The sequence below is a fragment of the Onychostoma macrolepis genome, chromosome 12 (assembly GCF_012432095.1).
Source record: "Onychostoma macrolepis isolate SWU-2019 chromosome 12, ASM1243209v1, whole genome shotgun sequence".
Classification (NCBI taxonomy): domain Eukaryota; kingdom Metazoa; phylum Chordata; class Actinopteri; order Cypriniformes; family Cyprinidae; genus Onychostoma; species Onychostoma macrolepis.
This window is the reverse complement of record NC_081166.1, coordinates 9016677-9039093: the sequence shown is the minus strand read 5'-3', so window position 1 is coordinate 9039093 and position 22417 is coordinate 9016677. Positions and strand designations below refer to the sequence as shown.

Here is a 22417-nt window from a genome sequence, read left to right as displayed (position 1 = left end):
ACGTAGGCCTAAGGCATAACAAATATCATCGACAAATGCAATGCACAGTACACAGCTCTGGATCGACAGGCCTGTGTATTCTGATTAAGTCAATACTGTCATAAAAGATATTACAGCTACTCATTATAACAAAGTCCATAATGAGTAACTTATGACCAGCGGTATGATCATAGATGTTAGCCGTTTTTGTGTTTGAACAAAACCGTCCATCCCAGTCAAGACATCCAGCAGATAAAAGTTCATAGTGCTTAAAAAAAGAACAGCTGGAGAGGATGAGGAAGTGTTGGATGAACTTCCTCTCATTCTTACTGGTCATTGTAAAGCTGATCTCAACCTACATGCTATCACCCACGCTAACCATAGCGTTGCTGTGGAAGTGAGAAGCCTTTGTTTACCTTCTCTTCCTCCCTGTGAAAATGTAAAAATAAGATCTTGTCTATGGCTATGGGGTGTGTCCCACCACAGGATGTCAGTCCCCAGACTCAAGCCTTTCCTGTCTTCTCTGAGAAGGGCCATGATGTGAAACGTAAAAACCACATTTACACCCAAACGTCTCAAACTGATACATCAGAATGGTAACCAACTAAGCTGCAGTTGATAAGGGACATCTAATAAAAGGTAAATACCGAGACGGAGTGCCACCACACCTACAAACGTCTTCTGTAAACAGTCATCGTCTATCTGCAGCTCTTCATTAACTGATGGCAACAAGTTCATGTTCCCTGGGCCTCAGAGACGAAAAAAATATTAAATGATAGACATGTGGACGAGCAAGAACATTAGTGTTCTTATTAAACCATGGCCTCCATAGGGCAGCCTAGCTGCATTACATTTGAAGCACACAGGTGTCAAACAAGGCACTTCATACACTAATGTTCAAAAATGCAGGGACGGTTTTGAATGAAGCCTCCTAAATGCTCATCAAGGCTCCATTTATTTGATAAAAATTATAATATTGTGAAATGATTTCAATTTTAATACATTTTTAAGTCATTTATTCCTGTAATGGATGCATCCTTGCTCCTTAATGCATCCTTTCTCAATAAATGTATTACTTTTTGTATTAAAAAAAAAAAATCATACTGACTCCAGAATGGTAGTGTATGCATAACTGACTTTTTTTGGTAACACTATTTCGATAGTCCACTTTAGACATTCTACTAACAGTAAGTAACTTTGCAACTACATGTCAACTAGCAGTCATTATAGTATTAGTAGACTCTCTGCTTAATATCTTTTAACTAGGGGTGTCAACGTTAACGCGTTAACTCATGCGATTAATCTAAAAGGTTTAACGCGTTAATATATTTTTTTTAACGCAAATTAATCGTTTGATAAGATTTGACCCAACTTCTTCCCGTCATCGCAGCACGGAAGGTTATCTATCATTGTGTGATGAGGGTACAGCGAACCAGTGTTGCCAGGGTAACAGCACAAGTGGGCTATTTTGAAAATACAGTCGCAGGAAAAATTACAGAGCCGTGGGTTGCTTTTTTTTTGGGCTACTTTTATAATGTACCGCGGCCGCCCAAAGTGTATATAGACAAATAAAAATTAAAATAGATCCTTTTACTAATGTGTATTATACTTGGAATGTATCCATGGCAACTTAAGAACGGAGAGGCGGTTGTAACATCAAACAACTTGAGTTTCAGCAGAGCAGCAGAAATAAACATGACAACAGCCACTATATATTATATAAGATAATAAACACACGATTACAATAGGATATTTGTATGTGATTTTCTTGAGTGAATGTGTACGTCTGAAATGCTCATTTGTGCAGCGATATAAAAGGCTATAAATAGCATATTTTAACATCAGTAAACGACCAAATACCACGTGATCGCAAAAAGAAGTTATTACAAACACTCGATGGTGGTTTGAAGTGAGTTCTGAGTAAATTTGTTAATCGATTGACAGCACTACTTCTAACACTTTATTTTGATGGGCCCACAACATACACCATACTGACTATGAGAAACTTTGCAAGTATATGTCAACTTATTCTACTAACCCTAAACCTACCCTACTGAGAGTTAGTAGACATGTAGTTGTAAATTAATGAGAACTAGTTGGCATCTAGTTGACATAGTTGCAAAGTTACTTATAGTTAGTAGAATGTCTAAAGTGGACAATCGAAATAAAGTGTAACCCTTTTTTTTTTGGCAACAATTTGAAGATATCCTGGTAGATTCAAATGTGGATTTTTTTTTTAGGCATTGTGTTTCACAAAAACATCCTTCTCTGACATGTATTTCAGGTCAATCCTTGTGTCAACACAAGAATGACGGATTTGAAATGAAGGCTAGTTGGTCACGTACATTAACAGAATTTTAAATGTGTTATCCGAGATCACACTGTACAAATACTTTGCATTGGCTCTCCACAGGGGCAAAACTCAATCCAGTCATACATTACAGGTGACTTCTGAATGTAATGACCCAAGATTAATTACACTTTATGCCAATAGTCCTAATCACGCTATTGTCTATGGCACAATTGTTAGCCGAAGTCTGCAACAATATGTTTAACCCACAAATCAACTATGAAGGCTAATGACTCAAATTTAGTCGCTTTACAAACCAGAGAAACATGACATCAGGAACATGGCTAAGTGTGAAGCAACATGAGAGTCTGAAAGGCGGAGGCTTTATCATTCTCGATTCTCAACCTGTCAGACCGGTGGGACAGCTATTCACCAATCTATGCCAAGGACAACCAATTCCCCAGTCCTTACCAAAGCACTTTAACTTTACACTCAAAGCCAGGAGCAACACTACAGTCTCTGATCTGAAATAATATTCTAGCAAATATCCACAACTTTTAACTTTACTGGTTCTTTATTGTCCGAACTACTGAAAATAGAACCATTTGGCAAATCCCATAATGATATTTATAGGTCAAGTAACTTAGTTTAACAATTGGACAGAGCCCCTGGCAGAGATCATAAATTGATTTTTTGGAGCATTTAGAAACTGTGTGCGTGTGTGTTTATATATAGATTAGTTCTTGTGCCAAAAAACTAATTAAAAAATTTATGATTTTAATTTGGTTTGTCATATGAGTTAACACATTTGTATCAGCCAAAAAGAAAAGCAACATTGGTTGATATCTACTGCACACACACACACACACACACATACACATCTAGCATACTTCGATTCAGTTTGACATCTGAGTCTCTATGTGGACACAGTGGGACAACTTTTTTTGGTGCAACCAGCAAAACAAATAAGTCAAATGCCATTGAAACACTTGTACACATTGAAAGTACTAGTATGAGAGAGTATGTTCACAGTAGGGGTCAGATATCTGCTTTACAGCCGCTGATCGAAGTAACCAGGAGGGCAAACAATACATTCTCTGTTCTCTCATTCAGAAAGGTGTAGTTTCATGATAGTGCGGGCAACAGTGGAGAACAAGGTCAGGACTAGGTGTTAGTTTCGTTTTAGCCTAAACGTTATTCATTAGTTAGCTGGACAACACTCAGAATGCAAAAAATGAGATTAAACAGTAGATTAATCTGCAAACAGAGAGTATGCACCCCATTACAAAAACATATGTTAAGTTCATACAGAGCTGTAAGTTAGAATTCACTGGCTGTGCCTCAACGGTAAGTGAGCTTCCTAGCTAGACAGCATTTGTAGGTATTATATGAATATTCGTTTGCTCGCTATCTAGACAGCTCAGTATGTTTTGAGACACATCCATAGAGTCGGTGAGTGGAAACACCTGTGGCCGGGCAGCAGTCGACGGGCCCGGGCAGGACTCACCTGATTCACCGCGGCCCGATGTCCCGGCACTGTCCACGATTCAAGCGGGTCTGCTCAATTATCCTGAGGTGAAGAGGAAAACCACACCGGGCGGTGAAGAAGAGCAGGCTCGAATTGTGTTTCCCTCGCCTTCGAGGTCTGTGTGTGGACAGTGTTTGAGGATTATCAGTGAAGTGTTTCCTGCTGCGCTTACTGCTGATTTGCGCTCTGGCTCCTCCCTGAGCAAACGCCTTCCGGGACAGTTCAGTGAGCGGCCAGCAGGGGGCGCTCGCACTACTGAACTCATTAGAGCACGGTCCACTGAACAAACATCAGAAAATGCAGATTAAGCGTATTTTATTTTAACACTTGAGCTCCACACACACATTATATATACATTATATCACGTGTTGTTATATATATATATACACTACCAGTCAAAAGTTTTTGAACTGTACAAGTTTTAATGTTTTTTTTAAAGACGTCTCGTCTGTTCACCAAGCCTGCATTTATTTGATCCAAAGTACACCCTTACGAAAATTAACCATGGTTTTACTTAAAAAACAAACAAAAAAAAAAAACATGTTTACTATAGTTAAACTATGGCAACCACAAATTAACCATGGTTTTGCTACACTAACCATGTTTAACCATGGTATTTGTGGTAAAACTGTGATTATACAAATGTTAATCAACATTCCAAAAAAACCATGGTGACTACACTTTTACTATAATAAAACCATTGTTAATTTTCGTAAGGGAAGCAAAAACAGTGAAATTTTGAAATATTTTTTCTATTTAAAATAAATGTTTTCTATTTGAATATATTTTAAAATGTAATTTATTCCTGTGATTTCAAAGCTGAATTTTTAGAATCACTACTCCTGTCACATGATCCTTCAGAAATCTGAAGAATATATCAGAAATATTCTGATTTGCTGCTAAAAAAAAAAAAAAAAACATTTATAATTATTAATATGTTGAAAACAGCTGAGTAGAATTATATACTGCCTTAAAAATATGTAAATAAATAAGTCACCACCGAGAATAAAGGGAATTACAAAAAAAAGCTTAAATAAAATAATTAAAAATGATTAATGTTATTACACATTCTTCATCTTTACAGTGCAAAACATTTGAAATTTCAATATTTTTATTTTGGAAATGTCATTATCTATATTAAGTACACACACTTATTTATTTATATGTATTTGCTTAACGTAAGCTATATTTATGCTTACTGTACACTGTAAACACAAAACACTCTCCATGTTCACATTTTTATATCAAGTACACACACATTTATGCACTTGCTATGTGTATGCTATACTTATGCTTATTGTATATAAACATCATTATCACTATCAATTAAGTCAATAAACAAACAACTCCTTTATTGCATAAATCCTCTTTATTCAAAATAATCATTGTGGGAATTGGGCTTCTAAATGCAAAATTGCACAGAAAGCAATGATTGCTTATATATATATATATATATATATATATATATTCTGATTAGTGTACACTGATTAGTTAGCACTGATAAAATTGTAGATCACAGTAAATTTCAAGTTATTTGAAAAAAATCACTGGTTTAGCACTGGTTAAAAATCATAGACTGAGAGCATGAGCTCCTTCTGATGGGGTAGTTATGAAAAAAGTTGGAGATCCATGATATTTCTCCTGTAGGGAAACAGAAAAGTATTATTATCTTGGCCTCAATTCCTGTTTATTACTTGTTTGCTTAATTAATAGACAATATAAGGAAAAAGCCAAGAGCAGGTACTGAGCTGCAAATTCTGAAGAAATAATCATATTTCTAAAACACCCAGAATACTCAATTCAAACATTTCTTTAGATGAAATTGTCAAACACAGATACACAGAGCATCTTAAACTTGTGAAAACCTGAATGTGTTTGACTGCTCTCTCCGTGGCATGAGCCTGAAGCAAAGTAACTGTGCATCCACCGAACCCTCCCCCTGTCATCCGACTCCCGAACACTCCATCCACCTCCAGTGCTGCCGCCACCAGCTCATCCAATTCTGGACAGCTGACCTCGTAATTATCCCTAAGACAAACAATATTAACACCAGTCAAAGAATGCATAATTAAAAGCCATTTAACTGACAGTTAACCCCACCTATTCAATAAGTGGGTTAAGCAAACAACATTTCAGACACTGAAAAGCACTTCTAATCCTGGGATGTTGAATAAAAAGGAGTTGACTTCTGTAAGTCTTCCAACATGATAATCTTGCTTTGCTTATAGATGTTTACCTAAGAGAATTGTGGCTCTCCACCATCAGCCTCCCAAACTCTTTGTAATCCCCTCTCTTCAGTGCCTCGGCAGCTTGCGCTGTGCGTTCAATCTCCTCGATCACATGACGTGCCCGATGGTATGTCACACCATCCAATCGATCCTTGGCAGCTAAATTCAGATTTTTATTATGAAACGACCTTGATTAAAGACATGCATTACGGTGTCAGTTCAAAATCTTTCTTTTCTTCTTACCCTCTAAATCTTGCAAAGTAGCCTCTCTTAGACTTTTCTTGCCCAAAACGGCTGCAGCCTCCTCACATTGTTTTCGTCTGGTGGGATACTCGCTTCCTGTGAGCGAATGTCTAACGTTGGAATTTGTGATCAGGATTACAAGTCCAGGGTCAGCCAAAGGGACAGCAGTGGCCTCCAAAGACCTGAAAAGATAACGTTTAATTTTATTAATAACTGTTTTGATATTATTTGCATATACAAATTAGTATAACTGATTATTTTTAATCTGACAGAAGAGTTTGAATTGGCAAATCTACTTGCCTGCAGTCAATGAGCAAAGCGTGGCCCTCTTTACCCATAACGGACACAAACTGGTCCATGATGCCACAGGGCACAGCAGCATGAGTGTGTTCAGCCTGCTGACAGGCCACTGCCTTCGCTACCTGATCCCCATCATCTGTGGAGGGCCAGAAAACATGAAGCCCATGAAACTATTAACCACTATACATATCTTTATGCACTTTTCAAAAGATCAATGTTGGTGAGATTTTTTAAATGTTTTTGAAAGAATGCGTTTTTGGTCACCAAGGCTGCATTCAAAAATGTAGTGAAACAGTAATATTGTGAAATTATAAATTTACAGAAAGTTGCAAAATTTTAAATAACTGTTTTCTATTTTAATATACTTTTAAATTTACTCCTGTGATGTCAAAGCTGAAATTTCAGCCATCGTTACTCCAGTTCTCAGTGTCACATGACCCTTCAGAAATCATTCTAATATGCTGATTTCTTATTTTTTATCAGTGTTGAAAAACAGTTGCGCTGCTTCATATTTTTGTGAAAACTGTGATATATTTTTTTAAAGGATTCTTTAATAATACAAGTTCAAAAGAACAAAATTTAATTGAAATAAACATCTTGCAACATTATGACCCTTTACTGTCACTTTCGATCAATTCAATGTATCCTTGCTCAATAAAAGTATTAATTTCTTTAAAAAAAATCTTAATGACCTCAAATATTTGAACAGTAGTGTATATAATATTTTTTCTATTAATAAATGTTTTATTTTACATTGCTTTATTTTAATAAAATAAAAAAATCCAAACAATAATACAAAAATAATTTTAAACATTAAAAAAATCTAAATTATACAACATATGTTTAAGAAATTACTAAATAAGTAAGCAGTTATAGTTTATGCAGTTATAAAACTCTTTATTGCTGTTCTGTAAGTACTTTCCCCATTCATTTTCTCTGTAAGGATTTCAAGAACATATTTAGCCATGAACTAAATCAACCAGCTCTGAAATGAATCATGAAAAAAAAGTATTGAGGGAAAAAAAATGAAGAAGAAAAAAATAATAGGTTTCCACGGTGACAGCAACTTCTAGCAATATGGGCAGGAATTTCTTTACTGGAAATTCAACACAATTTTTGGAAGTTGCAAAGTTTGTAGAATTAGAAGCATAACCCATCAAATAACAAACCTCAAAGCGCATGGTAGTTCTGTCCTGAACGCTTTACATGTTATCAGTAAATCAAATGCTGAATGGAAAAAATGAAAGAATAATTCTTATGCCATCTCTGGTCCCACTAACAGACCAGAACTTATTAAAATGATTGTGACAGACAGACAAAGTTCTTACCTGGACACAACTGCTGCAGGAAGGTGTACACAGCCACTTCCAGTGAAGCGGAGCTGGAGAGTCCGCCTCCTAGTGGCACACTACTGGCTATTACAGCTCTGAAGCCAGGGATGGGACGTGCTGTGCAAAGACATGGCCATTTGTGAAAGCTAATAAATGCATGAGATTAATACGTACTCCATTTGAAGTATGTATTCAATCTGTATTCACTTTTAGAGTAAGACAACATTGAACATGTACTCAGCAACTATTCTGTAAGTGTTGCAAGTATGGTTTTCTGAAACACTGCATTAAAATGTTAGTCCAAAGACAAGTTCTCAGCATGGGTCCCTAGGGTCACATTTCGTGCTAGAGGCAGACTAAATGTACACTTCCTCATTACTTCCCTTTTTTGCCATGTAGGCAAAAATGATAGCAAAAGATTACCTCTGTAGTGCTGTACAACTCCCTTTACATAATTTGCCCAGTTTGGCTGCCCTCTTAAAAGTGGGGTCAGTTCATTTGGGAGATCAAAGTCCACCACCCTGGGCTCATCGGCAGCTTCAGTCAGAGTTACGACACTGCACTTCTGGCCAGAAGTTTTGCTGCCCACTATAACGGTCACCATCGGCAAGGCCTGCAATCAATTCAACAAGCATTATAACACAGATTGTCAGTGCATAATTGCAGTGTGTTTTGATTTGAGAAGAAAACTTGTTTGTTCCTATCATTAATTCCTATTTATTAGGAGAGACGGGAGTGTGTTGGCTACGTTTGCACTCTGTTGTCCACGTCTACTATCTACAATAGAAAATATCATCAAGGATGTGAAAGGACAATCCATTATTTCCACAGTTCAGATATCTACTCTGCAGGATATAGTATTTTGCATATGGACAAAGAAACATGTCATAAAATTGACGTAACACTGGGTCACTTTGCATTAGTGCAGGTAAGGCTGATTTATTTACAGGAATCGGTTCTTTCGAACAGTTTGATTCAAATTACTGGATCAAAATAATAACAATCCAGTTTATATTATGCCATGAAGTAATAACTTCGTCAAAAATTCCAAAAAGTATAATAACTTAACATAAATATAACAATTATATTTTCCTTTACACTGTAGAATACTAAAATTAATTTACTTAATATTTCAATATCCTGACTAAAAAAAGTTTCATGTTTCAATAAAATGCTATTTGTTAAAAAACAGCTTTTTCAAATGTGTGTGGGTGTTGATAAGTCGTAAAAAATAATTCTTGTAAGTTTTAGCAACATTCCTTATACTCGTCGGTTATCAGTTCAACTATTAGTTACTGACTCGAGAACTGAACGCATCAATTAATCCAATTCGTGAAGAGATTGTTCAGACCGGTATTGTGAATCGTTTCAACTGATTCATTTCTAAGATTCGATTCAAACGAATGAATCGTTCGGTACTTCACGTCACAAGAATGTCTCGTAGGCTATATGCACACATAAAAAAATATATTACATATTTTACAACATATTTATACTTTTTTTTTTTTCAATCTTACCAACATTTGCTGACTAATGGGATTTAATAGTGTCAAAAAAGTGTCATTACCATTGGGAGGACAAATCCTTCATTATAATCGGTGTGTTCTCCGATTAAATTCACACGTCCTGGGGCGCAAACTGCAACATTTGCATCATCCCCGTCAAACGTTTCCCGGTACACACGACGAGCTTCAGAAACTAAATCTGCAACACTTTTAACTGGACAAATGTTGGCCATTGTGTCGCAATATTGGAGTTTCTTAACAAAAAAGTATTTTAAGTGTTCGACAGATTTCCAGCAGCTGCAGACATGCAGCTTAAAACACTGAGCAACTCATTTATAGCGGTCAATAAAAAAAAAAAAGCTGCATAATATTGCTTTAATCCATAGTTTGTGTAAATGAACAGAAACCAGTATCAGACTCAGATACTTCCTACATATACAAGAGTTCTGATTGGTTCAAAAAGTCATATGACACGTTTGTCATCACACTGCAGTGTGTCAAGGTCCTGCTCAAGGCTGGTATGTAACAAACAGGCAAATATCAATGAAATGCCATTACAAACTCGTTTTACAGATCGAATTATAACAAGTGCATAGACACACACGCACACACACACACACACACACACAAAAAGATTTTAAGCTATAAATCTTAAAAAAAAAAAAAAAAAAACATTGTTTGAAATAGTAAATTATTGTCTGAGAAAGTTATTTTAAAAAGCGTCAGTATATTAGGAAAATGTTAAGGCATCGCATCAGAATATTAGGAAAGCTCCGTTTTAAAGACATGCAGTAGTTTTCATAATATACATTTATGAATAAAATATTTAATTTTATTTTTATTGTTTTAGAGTTTTATATTAAACTGATATAATTGTATTGTCACTAATATTTATAAATAAAATACTTTTTAAATAATTAATACCATAATTTTCTGTACTGTACACACACCTTTTTTTTTTTTAACTATTTAACCATTTTGGGTGGTTAAATTGCATCTAAGATTCCTGTGGGAAATACAAACCCAGTGTAAATTGTAAGTGCTAGACTAAATTATTTGGATCTATGGACTTTATTTCCGTGCTGTGTGTGATCAGGGTTTAAGTGTAATTGCTATTCATTCGACTTTAGTATATGAAGTATATTAACGCAAAATAGTTTGAATTCTAACTGTCAGAAATAAAAAAACACAGAGATAATTTAGATAAAGCAGAAGATACAAATCCTACAAAACAATTTATTAACACTTTTCACAGCCTCCTTTAAATAGCTTATTTGACACTTTTCTCCTACAGTAACAATGACAATCAAACAGAAACAAATCACATTCAATTTCTGGACATAATCCATAAAATGTAGTTACATTGATGAAATGTATGGCAGGATCTCTACAAATGCAGCTTTAAGGTCACGTATTTAAACCTTCTTTAAATCATCAAATACTTGTTCAACTGATACGGTAAAAACTTTTGAAAACAAAAATAATATGTTGGATTTAAGTGCATATAAAACATAAGTGGATGGACAAAACTTTGCATACAACTCTCTACAAGAAGATCTAAAAATACTCAACATTAACATTCATTTACTCAGTAGCAAAGATGCATCAAACACCATAACATTACATTTTCATGTAATGATAATTTTATTTGAATTCATACAAATAATGAATTCTCTGAGCTATTGATCATTGTCTTCTCCGTCTGTGGTATTTTTTAATGCTGCTGACCCCTTAACTGTCTTTGAGGTCTTGGCTTTGGCAGGCTTGGGAGCTTTCTCACTTTTTTCTTTGAGTTCCGTCTCCTCTATTTCCTCTGTGCTGTTATTCTTGTCCACTTTCACCTTACGAAGCTTTTGCTTTCCCTTCACAGGCGCAGAGAAGGTAAGCGAGGCTTTATTAAATTCTAAAGGAAAGATCCCCACATCCCCATCAAAGCGGTTCTTGGCCACCTGAAGGGACCTACGGCCTGGACACGTCACCAACTTCTTCTCCTGAAGGATGAGCACATTATCTGCCTCCTGGCTGGCCTGATATGGGGAAAATGATGCATTATAGACTTTTTATAGACAGATACATTCGATTTTTTTATAGATAGAAACTAAGCATGTACATTTGTATTTCAAGTTAACAGCTGAGGAATAAACGTGGACACAGCCTGTATCTACCAACCTTGGCTGTGCCAAAGATGGATGCTGTCTGCAGTTCTTTATCATCCTCTTCCTTCCGAGGGTGGATAATTAAAGTCACATGACAGCAGCTGTTTGTGGCAAACTTCCTGAAGGCTCCAATGATGTGGTCTTGTACTGCAAACCTAAGGGGGAAAAAAATACAATAATAATGTAATAATAATAATTTTTTAATTGTAAAACATAGTCATGGCCAAAAATATCGGCACCCTTGCAATTCTGTCAGAAAATGCAACACTTCTCTCAGAAAATTGCTCCAATTGCAAATGTTTTGGTATTCACGTGCTTATTATTTTTGTTTGCACTGCAACAACACAAAAAAACAGAGAAGAGAAGTCAAACTTGATAAAATTTCACACAGAACTCAAAAATGGACTGGACAAAATTATATGCCACCTTGTCAAATTTGTAAGAAATAATTGCTTTTCAAGCATGTGATGCTCCTGCAATTTGTATTTAGACACACCTGTGGCAAGTAAAATAGTAATCAGACTTGCAACCAGTTAAAATGGAGAAAAGTTGACTCAACCTTTGTGCTGTGTGTCACACTGAGCATGGAGAAAAGAAAGAAGTGTAAAGAGTTGTCTGTGGATTTGAGAGAAAACATTGTGGAAAAACATGGACCATCTCAAGGCTACAAGTCCATCTCCAGAGATCTTAATGTTCCTGTGTCCACTGTGCAATATCATCAAGAGGTTTACAGCCCATGGCACTGTAGCTAACCTTCCTGGATGTGGACGGAAGAGCAAAATTAATGAAAAATTACAACGAAGGATTGTTCGAATGGTGGATGAATAACCCAGATTAACTTCCAAACAAATTCAAGCTGATCTGCAGACACAGGGTATAACAGTGTCAGCTCGCACTGAATGAAAAGGGACGCTATGGTAGGAGATCCAGGAGGACACCACTGCTGACACAAAGGCCTAAAAAAGCAAGACTGGAGGACAGAAGAGACAAAAGTAGGGCTTTTTGGTAAAGGACATCATGGCATTGTTTACTGAAAAAGAAATGAGGCCTTCAAAGTGAAGAACACAGTCCCTACAGTCAAACATGGTGGAGGTTCAAAGATGTTTTGGGGTTGATTTGCTGCTTCTGGCACTGGATGCCTTGACTGTGTGAACTGTATCATGAAATCTGATGATTACCAAAGAATTTTGGGGCGCAACGTAGTGGCCAGTGTCAGAAAGCTGCGTCTCCACCAGAGGTCATGGGTCTTCCAGCAGGACAATGACCCGAAACACACTTCAAAAAGCACTCAGAAATGGTTACAAACAAAGCGCTGGAGAGTTCTGAAATAACCAGCAATGAATCCAGATCTGAATCCCATACAACACCTGTGGAGAGATCTCAAAACAGCAGTTGGGAGAAAGGCATCCTTCAAATCTGAATGACCTGGAGCAGTTTGCAAAAGAAGAGTGGTCCAAAATTCCAGTAGAGAGGTGTAAGAAACTCATTCATGGTTACAGGAAGCAAATGATTTCAGTAATTTTTTCCAAAGCGGGTGCTACCAAATATTAAGTTAAGGGTGCCAATAATTTTGTCCAGTGCATTTTTTGGGTTCTGTGTGGAATTGTATCAGATTTGACTTTTCTTCTGTTTTTTTGTGTTGTTCCAATGCATACAAAAAAAATAAACATGCGAGTACCAAAACATTTGCAACTGCAACAATTTTCTGAGAGAAGGGTTGCATTTTCTGACAGAATTGCAAGGGTGCCGATATTTTTGGACATGACTGTATCTCTATCTCTCTCTCAATAGATGAGATTACTTTTAAAGAAATCCTTTTACAGAAATCTGACCCACAAAGAATAATAACTGAGAATTACAAGAAAAATTATTATTGACTACAGAATTTCCATGACTACTCAAGATTTTTAATTTTATACTTTTCCAAGCCAGGAAATCACAGTCTTAAAAATCCCCAATACTTCCAAGTTTTTCAGGACCATAGAAACTGTTAAACAAATATCATATTAAAATTGTTGCCTTACTTGTCCACAGACAGGTTCTCTTGGCCCATCATAAACTGCAGGTTGTCAATAATCACATGACTGATGTCATACAGGTAAACGGCATGCTGCATGGTATCCAAAACAGTCCTGTGCAGGGTGCAAAAGTGCAGTTCATATTTAAAGATCATGAGAAAAATTTTGTCATCTGCATAAGGAAAATGTAAAAGTGTCGTAAGACTTGCAATACAATTTCACAATCCAACAATGTATTAGATTTTATAAAAGGAATGACAATGATTTACTTAATGTTCTGCTGTCCATGGAAGGTCATAAAGTAGAGTGGCAGGTCCTCAAACTTATCAGCCCACATGTCATATTGATCCAGGTTCTCCTCCAGCCTTTGCTTGGCAAACTGGGTGAGCATAATTTTGGCCAGACGCACATTGTTGATTTCAAAGCTGCCCCATAATGTGTTGACACCCTGCATGCACAGATCTAGGGCAAACTCGCTGATGAAGGTGGTCTTTCCACTGCCTGTTGGACCTGTATTTACAAACACATGCATGATAAAAAATACAAATATTCTATTCTGTTCTGTTCTATTTAAAATCTATTATATTTCTATTTTAATATTATTTTAGATTTATATTTTTATTTTTATTCAATATATTACAGAATGCAATTAATAAAAACAATGCTATACTATATATATATATATATATATATATATATATTTTTTTTTTTTTGGTACAGTAAAGTACAGAAAACTTTGCATAACGCAAAGTTCTGCTTTATATAGCTGTGTTGTCTATACCTGTAAAAACTGTCAGCTCCCCCTTGCGATGACCTTTAAGGATACGATTAAGCTCAGGGAATCGAGACCACTGTATCCCAGCCACCTGCTCCACATTAGCCAGTTCCCCATACACATCCTCCCTGAGCTGCTTGAAGGACACAATGGACTTGTGGGCAGCAGGGATTGAAGCCTTGACAATTCGCGCCAAGTTCCTGCCCTGGGTCAGTGCCTCACTGGGGCACGGCTGAAAGTCCCCTGGCCGGATAAGAGAACAGCGCTTCAGTCCAAGTTTCCTGGAGAATATTTTTGAGGCTTCCCAGGAGCGCATATCTCCCCCCAGCCACAGTGTGACTTTCTTGAATTGCTCCAGATAAGGCAGGAGTATCGGAGGCAGACAGCTTACACCCCGTGGCAAGGCCAAAGACGGAAGACTGGTAGCCTGACTCACTGCCATGCTGTCTATCTCACGTCCTGTGAGCACAACCTCACCGTCCTTCCGTCCTATCAAAGGTAGGCCGAAGAGGTTGTGGTAGCTGGAGATTTTTGGAACCGTAGCTTCAGTGTAGACCACCTTTCCATCACTTTTCACGGCAGCGGAAAGCAGCTTAACACCCCGGAGGCCCGAGTCATGTCCACTAAACCAGGGGAACACCAAACTCTTGGTGGGCTTGAAGAACCTGACCCCAAATTTCTTCAGTGTGGCGTTGGTGAGTTTACCAATCTGAAACATGGTTTTAATGAGCTGCACTTCCTCATCCAGTAGGTCTGAAAATGGCAAAGAGCTGCTCCATATTCTTTGCACCTCCTTCATGTCCATCTCTCTTTCTTCTTGCTCCTCCATGCTCTCAGGAAACCCCAGCAGCACATTAGGACTGATGGAGGTCTGATTCTCATTAAACATCACCTCAATGCAATCCTGGAGGTCCTCCCAGCTCCCCTCCACTAAAGTATCCTTACACAGAAACTGTCCGGTGGTTTTATCGATGAACAGTGAGTAATTCTCTTTTCCAGACCCTTCAGGTGCTGGTTCCATAAAAATACTAGGAGCATGTAAGCAGCTGTAGCCATCGTGGAAAGGGATATCTTTGGAACGAAGATACTGCTTGATATCAGTCACTGTGAGGGGCTGGGCAGGGAAGTCAATGATAGACTTTGCATCTTTTCTTAATGTTCTGCAGAAATATAAAGCAACAGCAGGTTTTAATCGGTTTTCAAAACAATACCAAGTTGGCGCCCTAAAAGAATGCTGTAGGACTGGACTGAGGCAGGGCTGGTAAAATGATAGATATCTCCAGAGAGGAAGATGAGAGGGTTTACAAGGAATACAGCCTGTCCCCTGCAAGAGACAGCCTGCCCCCCTGAGAAACCTGCTCCTCCACATTTGCTGTTAATTCAGGACATCAGACCTGCAATGATCACAGAACATTTGCACAATTACAATATGCAGTTTAAAAATGTGACTGCAACAGAACTTGTCATAAACATGGGTCATTTGTGTTATGATCTATCTTTTGAACTTTTAAAAGTAAACATACTGTTAACATAAACATACAGTAAGTTAACCCCCTTAAACCTACTGCATCACATTTGAAATGTAATTTTCTAAGGCCTCTAAACTATCAACATGATCAACACATTGCAGAAAATCTGTTGTTGCATTCTTTCTGTCATCTGATTGATATTTTATACTTTTTATCAAGTAAAAGTATAATTCTAAAAATGATTCCCCCATATCATGATTTTCACTGTGAAAATAAGAATAACTTTTATATTGTTAGTAATATTTCAGGATGAACACTTACTGGATCAATAATCTTTTTTTTTCTTTTAGAAAAAGCATTTTAAAATGTATCAAATATGATAAATTAAGCTTTTTTAGGAACATTTATTTGTACATTTCTCACTCATCACTGGTATTGCATTGTAATATACAGGTGCTGGTCATATAATTAGAATATCATCAAAAAGTTGATTTATTTCACTAATTCCATTCAAAAAGTGAAACTTGTATATTATATTCATTCATTACACACAGACTGATATATTTCAAATGTTTATTTCTTTTAATTTTGATGATTAGAGCTTACAGCTCATGAAAGTCAAAAATCAGTATCTCAAAATATTAGAATATTACTTAAGACCAATACAAAGAAAGGATTTTTAGAAATCTTGGCCAACTGAAAAGTATGAAAATGAAAAGTATGAGCATGTACAGCACTCAATACTTAGTTGGGGCTCCTTTTGCCTGAATTACTGCAGCAATGCGGCGTGGCATGGAGTCGATCAGTCTGTGGCAGTGCTCAGGTGTTATGAGAGCCCAGGTTGCTCTGATAGTGGCCTTCAGCTCATCTGCATTGTTGGGTCTGGTGTCTCTCATCTTCCTCTTGACAATACCCCATAGATTCTCTATGGGGTTCAGGTCAGGCGAGTTTGCTGGCCAGTCAAGAACAGTAACACTATGGTCATTGAACCAGCTTTTGGTACCTTTGGCAGTGTGGGCAGGTGCCAAGTCCTGCTGGAAAATGAAATCAGCATCTCCATAAAGCTTGTCAGCAGAAGGAAGCATGAAGTGCTCTAAAATTTCCTGGTAGATGGCTGCGTTGACTGTGGACTTCAGAAAACACAGTGGACCAACACCAGCAGATGACATGGCAGCCCAAATCATCACTGACTGTGGAAACTTCACACTGGACTTCAAGCAACATGGATTCTGTGCCTCTCCACTCTTCCTTCAGACTCTGGGACCTTGATTTCCAAATGAAATGTAAAATTTACTTTCATCTGAAAAGAGGACTTTGGAGCACTGAGCAACAGTCCAGTTCTTTTTCTCCACAGCCCAGGTAAGATGCTTCTGACGTTGTCTCTGGTTCAGAAGTGGCTTGGTAGCCTTTTCCTGAAGACGTCTGAGCGTGGTGACTCTTGATGCACTGACTCCAGCTTCAGTTCTCTCCTTGTCAAGCTCTCACAAGTGTTTGAATCGGCTTTGCTTGACTGTATTCTCAAGCTTGCGGTCGGTCATCCCTGTTGCTTGTGCACCTTTTCCTACCCAAATTCTTCCTTCCAGTCAACTTTGCATTTAATATGCTTTGATACAGCACTCTGTAAACAGCCACACCTTTCAGTAATGACCCTCTGTGACTTACCCTCTTTGTGGAGGGTGTCAATGTTCGTCTTCTGGATCATTGCCAAGTCAGCAGTCTTCCCCATTATTGTGGTTTCAAAGAACAAGAGATACCCAGAATTTATACTGTAGGGATGGTCATTTATTCAAACTCAAATGTAAATATTCTAATATTTTGAGATACTGATTTTTGACTTTCATGAGCTGTAAGCTCTAATCATCAAAATTAAAAGAAATAAACATTTGAAATATATCAGTCTGTGTGTAATGAATGAATATAATATACAAGTTTCACTTTTTGAATGGAATTAGTGAAATAAATCAACTTTTTGATGATATTCTAATTATATGACCAGCACCTGTATGTTTTGCCCACACAACAAAATGGTAACATCTTCTCAAAACGAAAGTAATGAAATTATTACCTGTTACTTTTTCTGTAATATTATGGTTTAAAAAAATATTTCAATATTTAAAATTGTAAATGACAATATATTAAGATATTTATGATGGGGACATGAAAACGTACTGCGTAACAGCGTAGCAGAAATTACTTACTTACCTACCTACCTACCTACCTAATAGCGTCACCAATTATCAATACATTATATAATCATTAGTAGATCAAATAGTTAAAAATGCCATTTATATACTTTCGTATATATATTTATATAAGGATGTGCATGAACTACTGATGTATTATAATGCTTGCTACGGATTAATTAATAAAAGTTATTATAAAGCGTCACCAAAAAAATAACTGTAACGTTACACTGTCTATGCATGACCCTTAACATTATTACTCAACTATAATGTACGTGTATCTGTAAAATTAATGAAACTATTGAAGAGAAACTGTGCCGAAAAACATGTATAAGAAACATATATACCATAAACATTTGAAATTGCATACTGTAAACATACATAAACTTACTAATCTGCAAGAAGCGCGCCAAACTGTTATCATGTGTCTGCACGTCCTACTGAACATGAGGTCCGCACTCCAAAATACTTCCGTGTGAAACACGAAACTCTAGTCGTAGTCAGTCAAGACAAAGATAATTAGATTATGTAGCCTCAAATCGTAATAAGAATATCTTTATAAATAATTAAGCTGCCTCATGTTTAAATTTCATGTAATAATGCTATTGGGAACTTTCTGATTGTTACAAAACTGTATTGCAGTCACTTCTAAAGCGTAGCTTTTATTTCCACCCGGACGACAATTTGTAACGTACATGACATTCCACATGTCTTCTGACGACTGTCCTCTACATCTAATCATTCAAAGTGCGTGGTATTACTCTAACCAATACTGACAGCAGTCAAAGAGTGAGTTGAACTGAATGTAGGATCTCTGAAGAGGTGAACATGACTGCTCGAGGAACACCGAGTCGTTTTTTACAAAGCGTTCTTCAAAACGGAGTGAGTCGTTATGTTTGTCAGCTGAAGCGAATATCTCTGATCTTCTCGAAGAAAGGCCAGGGCTCCTTAGGAGTCAGGTATGGGTTTACATCATCTGTGCTGATCATGTATAATGAAACACTGTACGTAAAAAAACCCATAGAGTATTTACTGTGCACGGAGATCCACTAATTTGTTGTATTTTATTAGTATTTCCGAGATAATAATAATAAAATAACAATTATGTAAAACTAAATAGTAAAATGAATTCTGGAAATGTTGGGACGTTTTTTTAAATTTGAAATCACATGAGCCAATATTTTATTCACAATAGAACATAGATAAATGTTTAAACTGAGAAATTTTTAAATTTTATGCACAAAATGAGCTCATTTCAAATTTGATGTCTGCTACAGGTCTCAAAATAGTTGGTACGGGGCATGTTTACCATGGTGTAGCATCTCCTCTTCTTTTCAAAACAGTTTGAAGACGTCTGGGCATCAAGGTTATGAGTTTCTGGAGTTTTGTTGTTGGAATTTGGCACCATTCTGGCCTGATAGGTTTCCAGCTGCTGAAGAGTTTGTGGTCGTTTTTGACGTATTTTTCATTTAATGATGTGCCAAGTGTTCTCTATAGGTGAAAGATCTGGACTGCAGGCAGGCCAGTTCAGCACCCGGACTCTTCTACTACGAAGCCATGCTGTTGTAATAGCTGCAGTATGTGGATTTGCATTGTCCTGATGAAATACACGTTGTCTGGAGGGGGAGCATATGTTGCTCTAAAACCTTTATTTACCTTTCAGCATTCATAGTGCCTTCCAAAACATGCAAGCTGCCCATACCGTATGCACTTATGCACCCCCATACCATCAGAGATGCTGGCTTTTGAACTGAACGCTGATAGCATGCTGGAAGGTCTCCCTCCTCTTTAGCCCGGAGGACACGGCGTCCGTGATTTCCAACAAGAATGCCAAATTTGGACTCGTCTGACCATAGAACACTTTTCCCACTTTGAAACAGTCCATTTTAAATGAGCCTTGGCCCACAGGACACGACGGCGCTTCTGGACCATGTTCAGATATGGCTTCCTTTTTGCATGATAGAGCTTTAGTTGGCATCTGCAGATGGCACGGCGGATTGTGTTGATGAGATTTGCAAAGCCTTTGCAGTTTGACATTGAGGAACGTTGTTTTTAAAGTATTTCACAATCTTTTTACACACTCTTTCACAGATTGAAAAGCCTCTGCCCATCTTTACTTCTAAGAGACTCTCTAAGACATCCCTTTTAAAGCTAATCATGCTACAGACCTGATGTCAGTTAACTTAATTAGTTGCTAGATGTTCTCCCAGCTGAATCTTTTCAAAATTTCTTGCATTTTCAGCCATGTGTTGCCCCCGTGCCAACTTTTATGAGACCTGTAGCAGGCATTAAATTTGAAATGAGCTCATTTAGTGGATAAAAGTGTAAAATTTCTCAGTTAAACATTTATGTTATCTATGTTCTATTGTGAATAAAATATTGGCTCATGTGATTTGAAAGTCTTTTAGTTTTCATTTTATTCAAATTGAAAAAACATCCCAACATTTCCGGAATTAGGGTTGTATTTATTATTTTTAAATAAATTATTTTGCAAAGAAAAAGTGAAACCTTTTTATTTTGCTGGGGTTTAGGATGATATTTAATGCAGCTGATGTTAAATATAGTGTGGGGTAGATTAAGTACCATGTTTCAGTGAGATCATTTGACATTGTGCATTATTTGTGTTTTGCTTACTGTAAATCACTTAATTCTAATTATATTCCTCCAGGGATTTCATCGAAGAAGGTGTAGTCGACTTTGCCAAGAATAACTCAGGAACTGTGGTTTACATCTCCCCTCAGTCCTGCAGGATTCCAAAGATAGTAGCGGAATATTGTAAGTCTGACCTTGTCGTTTCCTGCAGTATTTACTAAACATGTACAATTTGGAGTTATAAAATGTAAAAAAAAACCTGTGCACTCACTGTTGTTATTTGATCTGTGCAGTGAATGGTAATGTGAAGGAGGAGACAGTCACCAACAAAACATCACAGGAAATTGCAGAACTTATAACCAAGCTGTCCAACCAGTCAGGACTGGACATCATCCGCATTCGTAAACCCTTCCACACAGACAGTCCCAGTATCCAGGGCCAGTGGCACCCCTTCACAAATCGAACCCCCAGCATCGATCCAGTCGGCCCACAGACAAAATAAGGACTTTGCATTGTATTTATTTTTCTGACTAATGTTCTGACATATATTGAAGGAGCTCTGAATTTCTGCTGCAGCACAAAATCAACATAAATTTTCAGCAGTGACCTGTTATTAGACTTTTAAAATGATACTTTTCTGTTTGATTAATTATGACAGATCATTTGTGGCTTGATAAAGTTTATATAACAACGAAATTTTGCTTAAATAAGATTAATTACTTTTCACATTTATGTTGGCCCCTTATAAGATGAGAAATACAACGTTTCCTTTGGGAAATAAAGTTTTGAACTGAAAATATGACTCCATATGCTTTTTTTCCTCACTTGTTTTGAAATTTTTACTTAAATACCCCTGCACTAATAAATCTTAATATCTCAGAAAACTACCCTGATACTAATACTACTTACTATTATAATAACAATAAATAATGCATAATTACATGCAAGTAACCCTAACCCTAATCCCAACCCTAACCATATAGTAAGTACATGTAGTTAACTAATATTACTCAGTAATTAAATGTATAATTATACCGTAACAAAGATACCTTAAAATAAAGTGTAACCAAAATAAAATATTAAAATCTTTTTTTTAAATTTTATTTCAGCTAGTTGCCAGGGTAACATTTCTCATTTGATTTTAGTTTAACTTGTACTAAAACTGAAATAAAAATGAATAAGAACTATGTTTACATGTTAAAAAAATGATTAAAATTTGAATAAAATTATAATAGTACCTCAATTATATTAAAATCACACGGAAGGTATTTCATCTTTGTGAAAAAAAAAAACTGCTGTAACACAAAACAGAAATTTTGGGTCTGGAAAAAAAAACAGGAAATCATATTATTGCAAGACTATAACCACATATTTATATGTTTCATATTTTTGTGGGTTACCAAATGTAATAATTTGAAAATAAATGATCCCCTCCTTGGCTGATTATTAATCTGGATATTAGGGCAGAAGTGTCCCCCTCAATATCTATGTTGGTTACAATCCTGTTGATTAAAGCAGCTAAGAAACTGATATGAATTTTGTGCGTTTAATCTACAGTGACAGCGAGACAAAGCTTTTCTCACTCCCACACACTACTGGCAAAGAAGCAATAAACACAGTATGCCACAGACCTTGATCAGGTTGGGGGCGGGCACATTAGAATATGTTGGCTGTAATCAGTATCAACAGTTTTGGCAATTCATTTTAAAAACCAGCAAGCTAAACTCTGTAAACAAATGATATTGACCACTACAAATGATACTGAGAGCACAACGTGACTAGTTGTTTTCTTCTGGCTGGTGTTCGAACAGCAAGGTAGA

The 22417-nt window shown here is 36.7% G+C and overlaps 4 protein-coding genes across 6 annotated transcripts in view; 1 reads left to right on the top strand and 3 right to left on the bottom strand.

Moving 5' to 3' along the window:
* The window catches only part of llgl2 (LLGL scribble cell polarity complex component 2), a 29465-nt gene extending 25467 nt beyond the window's left edge, over nt 1–3998 (bottom strand). For both annotated transcript variants that reach the window (XM_058794039.1, XM_058794038.1), the window contains exon 1: nt 3777–3998. The gene's annotated coding sequence lies outside the window, so the exon portion shown is untranslated. The remainder of the gene's footprint in view (nt 1–3776) is intronic.
* Nucleotides 3999–5159: 1161 nt separating this feature from the next.
* On the bottom strand, nt 5160–9850 carry galk1 (galactokinase 1). The gene is made up of 8 exons (XM_058793957.1): nt 9467–9850; nt 8323–8512; nt 7897–8016; nt 6569–6704; nt 6269–6450; nt 6034–6184; nt 5663–5825; nt 5160–5438 (listed from the first exon to the last, which is right to left on the bottom strand). The coding sequence occupies exons 1-8, from the start codon at nt 9635–9637 to the stop codon at nt 5367–5369; spliced, it is 1185 nt and encodes a 394-aa protein (XP_058649940.1). The 5' UTR covers nt 9638–9850; the 3' UTR covers nt 5160–5366.
* Nucleotides 9851–10622: 772 nt separating this feature from the next.
* On the bottom strand, nt 10623–18537 carry twnk (twinkle mtDNA helicase). Of its 2 annotated transcripts, none has more exons than XM_058794404.1 (6): nt 18397–18537; nt 14360–15747; nt 13848–14088; nt 13585–13692; nt 11574–11715; nt 10623–11431 (listed from the first exon to the last, which is right to left on the bottom strand). In XM_058794404.1, exons 2-6 carry the CDS (start codon nt 15720–15722, stop codon nt 11084–11086), a joined length of 2202 nt encoding a protein of 733 aa, XP_058650387.1. In that variant the 5' UTR covers nt 15723–15747; nt 18397–18537; the 3' UTR covers nt 10623–11083. The 2 variants fall into 2 exon arrangements, with proteins under 2 accessions (XP_058650387.1, XP_058650388.1); XM_058794405.1 differs by having other exon boundaries at nt 18387–18476.
* A 158-nt stretch (nt 18538–18695) lies between these two features.
* mrpl43 (mitochondrial ribosomal protein L43) lies at nt 18696–22127 on the top strand. The gene is made up of 3 exons (XM_058794407.1): nt 18696–18964; nt 20674–20780; nt 20891–22127. The coding sequence occupies exons 1-3, from the start codon at nt 18834–18836 to the stop codon at nt 21097–21099; spliced, it is 447 nt and encodes a 148-aa protein (XP_058650390.1). The 5' UTR covers nt 18696–18833; the 3' UTR covers nt 21100–22127.
* The last annotated feature ends 290 nt before the right edge of the window (nt 22128–22417 follow it).